This window comes from Aptenodytes forsteri, unplaced genomic scaffold, assembly GCF_000699145.1.
Source record: "Aptenodytes forsteri isolate BGI_AS27 unplaced genomic scaffold, ASM69914v1 Scaffold15, whole genome shotgun sequence".
Taxonomy (NCBI): domain Eukaryota; kingdom Metazoa; phylum Chordata; class Aves; order Sphenisciformes; family Spheniscidae; genus Aptenodytes; species Aptenodytes forsteri.
The window spans coordinates 17,567,520-17,573,523 of record NW_008795129.1 but is presented as its reverse complement, the minus strand read 5'-3'; the positions used below and the strand labels follow the sequence as shown (position 1 = coordinate 17,573,523).

General features: G+C 38.0%; 1 protein-coding gene across 4 annotated transcripts in view; it reads left to right on the top strand.

Annotated features, from left to right (window-relative positions):
• The first annotated feature begins 293 nt into the window (after positions 1 to 293).
• The window catches only part of NRAP (nebulin related anchoring protein), a 54,907-nt gene continuing 49,196 nt past the window's right edge, over positions 294 to 6,004 (top strand). For 3 of the 4 annotated variants that reach the window (XM_009277880.2, XM_009277879.2, XM_009277876.2), the window contains exons 1-5: positions 294 to 578; positions 827 to 921; positions 1,619 to 1,706; positions 4,956 to 5,060; positions 5,606 to 5,710. In XM_009277880.2, coding sequence (XP_009276155.1) covers positions 507 to 578; positions 827 to 921; positions 1,619 to 1,706; positions 4,956 to 5,060; positions 5,606 to 5,710 — 465 coding nt within the window. In that variant the 5' untranslated portion in view covers positions 294 to 506. The remainder of the gene's footprint in view (positions 579 to 826; positions 922 to 1,618; positions 1,707 to 4,955; positions 5,061 to 5,605; positions 5,711 to 6,004) is intronic. The other variant, XM_009277877.2, reaches the window with a different exon arrangement.

Genomic DNA, 6,004 nt, shown 5'->3' with positions numbered 1-6,004 from the left:
CCTTTTAATATGAGGCTGTTCCTAAACACAGAGTAGTCCTCCATGAGGTCACTTGCTGTATATCAGGGTGAGGAGAGACTATGATAATTGCTGCTGCTGCTGTGTATACTTTTCATCCTGGGCTTATGACAACTGGCTTTACAGCAAAACTGAAATACTAAATGATCAGACTCTAACATTCACATGGACATGATTCGTTTCTGTGAGTTCATTCTTCTATTTAGAGAAAGATATTGCTACCCTCCCTTACGCACTGACACAGTTGCCAAAATAACCACTCTTACTAACTGGCAGCTTTAAAAGCCAGCCAGCAGCTGACTTTGAAACAGAAGGTCAGCAAACGGAGCAACAGACTTCAATTCAGAGCTTTAATGGGAGCCATTGACCACAGCAAAAGGCCTTGACTGGAGTGTCTAGAGTGTGCTTTGCACAGGCCAAAAAGTCACTTTCATACTCTTTGAACCTTTTATATAAACCTATATATTTTTCACTCTGTGGATTTCAAGATGAATGTGCAGCCGTGTGCTAGATGTGGCTATGGGGTTTACCCTGCTGAGAAGATTAACTGTATAGATCAGGTCAGTTGTCTTTCTTTATTATTTTGGACTATAATAAATGTATAGATTGGCACTTTTAACATGGTTCCAAAAATTCTTTACTCATAACTGGGTTCAGAACTGAAATGAGTTAATAATAGGCATATATTTGAAGAAGAATTCTTCAAATTTGTGAAATGTTAAGGATCAATACTGAGATTTAAAACTCAACAGAATAATAATGAAATACAAATCATGACTGTTTGGTTTCTGTTTTGTGGTATTTCCAGACATGGCATAAAGCCTGTTTTCACTGTGAAGTATGCAAGATGATGTTAACAGTAAACAACTTTGTTAGCCATGAGAAAAAGCCTTACTGTCAAGCGTAAGTGTGTTTCCTTTTTTTTAAAGCAAAGGTTTAAAATGCCAAGTCATTTTAATGTAATAGAAGATCACCATTTGAACTCAGCCTGGTCCCATGTGTGATGTGAAATTATGTATTGTTAGTGCCTTCGTGCATATCTTTGGATTTACATGAATCACAAATGATGGGAAACCCTTGTTACTGTATATAAAGCTTCCTCATTTGTCCAGTGAGTTAAAAGATACCAAATTAAGTTCCATTTCAGTATTGTGGGAAGAAAATAAACCCAACCATAAAATTCAGTGCTTTCCAAATCAGCGGTTAAGAGTTAACAAGGTTGAGCTAATCATCAGGAAAATGTATAAAATGCAGATTTTGGAATTGGTTTGTTCTGAGAAGTTTTTATTTTATAATGATCCATTCCTGTCAAATTTGTCAGCAGAAAAAGGAGAGATGACAGTTGTTTTTTATTCTATTATTCTCTTTTTTTTTATTAGAAACACAGCATTGATATGACGATCATTAAAATTAATTTTGCTCTAGGCACCTACTCCGTACAATAATAACTTGAATGAAATCTGAGATCTGTATATGAGTGGGGGGAAAGTTATGTATAGAGGTGTGGAGGCTGGTATTGTGTTTTTGAGTCCTCAGAAAGAACCTTTCTGGTGGGCTGTCTGGTGCATTCCTAATATCCTTTCACACTTTCCTTTTTTAGACATAATCCAAGAAACAATGCGTTCACAAGCGTATTTGAGACACCAATAAATACAAATGCAAAAAAACTGTCGGAAGTGGTAAGTGAGGTAAGAAGCTTGAGGGCCAAATGTATTTAGCTTTGTTTTACATTTTGATATCATATTTGTGTCTTGTTTTAGAAATGTATTCTTTACACAATGTAGATATGTATTATTTACTTACTCTCCTGTGTTTTTTTAGAGCAGTAAGATCTCAGCCCGGGTTTCAATCATAATTTTTAAAATGCATTCACTCATAAGAAAGAAAGGTTAGATCTGAATTTGCTTCTACTTTCAGAAAGAAAAGTGGATAGCAGTTTCTCACCTGCCATAACTGATAATCTACATGGAAGCATTGTTCACATAAAATGCGGGAGATACTGCTCAGAGCTATGTAAACTTAGTAGCTAAATCAGGGGGGGTTTACACAGCCATTTGAAACAAGAATGACCTACTTGCTTTATGATCTCTTCTGAAACTGATACTAAAGGGCATGAAACAAAAAATAAATTCTGTCTCAGTAGGACGTAGGCAAAAGTTCTCATAAATACTTTGTCAAGTATTTCTGACAAACCTGAGATGATATTTCCCTTTTGTGAGAAAACACGAAGTCCAGGGAGCTTGGCATGGTTTTCCTGAAAATGTTTTGCTAAAACGTTAAGGATGGACTAGCTTTCCATGCCCTTTTAACTGCATCTATCCTCTAAAAGGCTGCTGTGCCCCGGCAAACCTCTAGGGGTGCTCAAAGTCTTCTTTCTTTTCAAATGCCAATCTTTTCTGTCTTGCATTGTTTTCCTTCAGATACATTTGTTTCAAACTTGCATTTCTAAGAATTTCATGAAGTGAGAAACACAGAAACAGCCAATAATTGATAGCTATCTCAGTTCTATGTGTAATACTATTTTCTTGAATGTCATGTCTTTTGATACTCTAAAATAGTACTATTCCTTGCATGACTTTATTTCGTAAGCAAACCAATGTGTTTCAGTGTGATTAGCCATCATTAAAATAAAAGAAGGAAGTTGTATTTCTTAGATTATAGTGTACTAAATTCATTCTGATGCTCTGTATTAACGGTACAAAGTTGATGTACATTTAATAGCCTTTATCAGACACTGTATCTTTTCTTTATCATTCTTGTACAGTATTCTTATGCATCAGGATTTGCAATATCATAGGCAGTAACTATTTCAGCAGTGACTATCACACTTACTTTAAACTGTGTGTGACAGATCTGGTCAGGAATGAGTTTGGGATTACTGCAGGTTCTATTTCTGGTTTTAGGCAGCGATATGAGACTCTGATACTTCCAGTGCATGTGAATATACACACCAGACAAATTATAGCTCAAAGATCACTTTCCCTTGTTTTTTACACCTAAAGCACCTTCTGTCCTTTTCAATCACATAATGAGGTTCTGCTCCAGAGAGAAAATTGGTAAGGATAGTAAAGAAGCTGATTCTGCAGTACTTACTTAAAGGGAGTACTTCTGTAGAAGTTTTGAGTGTAGGAAAACTTTTTCATTGGTAAGTGTATAAAATAATGCTAACTTGAGAAAAGGTTTAAATTGCTACTGTAGATTGTTGGGGGTTTTTAGGTAAGATTATTTCTTATGCAAAAAATGTAACGTTTCTTCAATCCTAACATAATGTTCTCATTAGTCTTATGTTGAGACACTGACTCGAATGCAGAGATAAAAATTCAGCTCCCTCCCTCTACACAGAATTTCTATGTGAACACACAAATCATTCATCTCTCTGTACCTCTGTACTTAATTTATAAAATGGGGATAATGGTACACATGCTCAGTGATTCTTCTGTCCAGCCAGTTTAGAATTTGCACTCTTCAGGACAGGGACTGTTATTTTTTGCATCTGTAGAGTGAGTTGTATAACAGAGCTGTGATTTCAGTTATATTTCTGTGTGCTGTCATAAAATTAACAGTAGGAAAATGATGACCCAGGATTTACATTTATAAAGTCATGATGCTTTACGGCCACTGTGCAGGGAAATAGAAGAGTAAAATATTACCCACCAGCTAATAGTTCTTTCATCTAATGCTGCATTGATGTGTTCTGGTTAAAAATTCTTGGGGATTTCAGTCTTCATAGATTACTTCCCCAAAAAGTATTATCTAAAGACCAAATTATTCTTTCACAACTTCATGCCAGATTTCAGGTCTAATATGCTGCTCCTTTACAGATGTGCAGCTCCAATAATAGCAAAAAAATCTTAGGTAGAATCTGGGTGTGGATTAGAGAGTAGAGTTTTGACCTTAGGGTTAAACCCAATCTTCTTCATTTTTTTCTGTATTCATATCATATATAAATGTGTCTTCAGGGCGAAATTATTAGTTGGCACTGAAAACTAAGCTGGTCTGTAGCAACTGGAGATCTAATGCACAGGCACATGGGGACTCCTTTTCCAAGAATGGGTGGCATGGAGGAAGTACTTAGGTAGTCTTTGCATGACATAGAGCTGCAGGCTATGTGGCCTTTTTGTACATAAGCAGGTTGTAAGTGGTGTTGGTCTAAAGAGGGAGAAGGAGGAAAAGATGGAGAGTTTTGCAGGCTCTCAGAAGGTGGTTGGTATTTTCTTGTGGGCTGTGGAGATTTGGTGGATCAGGTGTGCTTGTCATAGTCCCTTGGTTTCTGCATTCATATCATATATAAATGTGTCTTCAGGGCGAAATTATTAGTTGGCACTGAAAACTAGGCTGGTCTGTAGCAACTGGAGATCTAACGCACAGGCACAGGTAAACATTATGACTAAAGTAAATTGTCTTAAACCGAGTCATGTTGATGCTGCCACCCAGAGAATTAGTTCTGTGCAGTCACATTATTCCTCTGCTTCTCTTGTGTTGGTATTGATAATTTTTGCAGTGAGGCAGATGAAGGAACTGACATAGCTGAAAGCTAACACAGCACAAGCCTACATACTAATTCCCTGATACAATTTCCCCAACAGCCGCCTGTCTGATGGTGTCAGTGTGTGAGAGACAAGAAGGGTCACCTAGTAGGGCCAGGGGTGTTTTTGGAAGTAGCCTTCCTTTAGACTGGTTTAAGGTGCAACCAAAACCAGCAGGCACTGAAGTGGATTTGTTATGGTGGGAGTTGCACTGTTTTTGTTATTTTGTCTTGTGCATTCATCTCCTTTTGTTGTTGCAGTTCATGTGGACTCCATATCACTGTGGACTGAAAGACTGTGTTCACCTTGTTTGTCTCCCTTCTTGTTCGTCTCCCTTCTTGTTCTTCTCCTAAGAGGGGGGGGTGTTAGTCTGCACTAACAAACTACTAATATCAAGTCAATTTTTTTTAGATAAAATATCGAGAAGAGGGTGAACAATTCAAATCAGTCTTTCAATGGGATGTAAGGTCCAGAGAAATTGAAGCTGCCTATAAAGCCCAACGACTGGCCACCCAGGTAAGAAATATCCCTCAAGTCTCCAAGCCGCTAGCCTGCAGAAGACCAAGGATTGGCCTTGGCAGTCCTGATTGTTAGGGTTTTACTCACAGCATTTCAATGCTAAAAAAGCCATTGCTTCTCATTTGGCTAAACTTTTCAAGGCAGCATAGATTGATTATAGCTTAGGGTGCAAGAATCAGGAGGTGAGGAAGAGTGTATCTATTAGCTGTTAGCTGTTTGGACTGCTGCCTGTACAGCCATACTCAATGTGTCTTCTTTCTACTGACACTGAAGCTTCACAACAAGTGGTCTGATTCCCAGGGGAATTATTTGAGTCTCACTCCAGGATCCTAGATCCTGACATCTTGATGTCAGTTCTTGTTATACAAGCTCTGCCCTGGTATTCTGAAGGTATGTGGAGTGTAGGCCTTGTGCTGTACGTCTGCAGAGAGTAAATTTCACTTACACAGCATTGTGTGTGTTCCCTTTTTTTCTGTCAGATCAGCTGTTTGTGTATTAAAACATGGGTGAAGATTGGTAGCTATTTAATTTTTGTTTTGTAGAATGCTTACTATGCTGCCTACGAGGAGGGAAAATCGTGGTACTCGGGAACCATCCCAGATCCTGAGATGGTCAGGATAACACAGGCACAGAAGGCTCTGAGTGATGTAAGTGGGCTGATGTTTGGAATAGCTTTATTTTCATGGGCTATCATATTCTGAAGACTTAACCAGTGCATCAAAGCCAACCTTTGGTAAGATGTTACCAAAGGAGAGACTGACATGTTTACTTCTGTCAATAACAATATTTAACCATGTAAAAGATTAAAGTCACATAAGAATGCTATTGTCCATCCTGGAAATCATACATTTATCTGTTTACGTAATGGAGAAGCACTTCAACTACTGACCAATGATATCTGAGGTGACCTTGATTATATCCTGATCTAGCAGGCAGTGGTG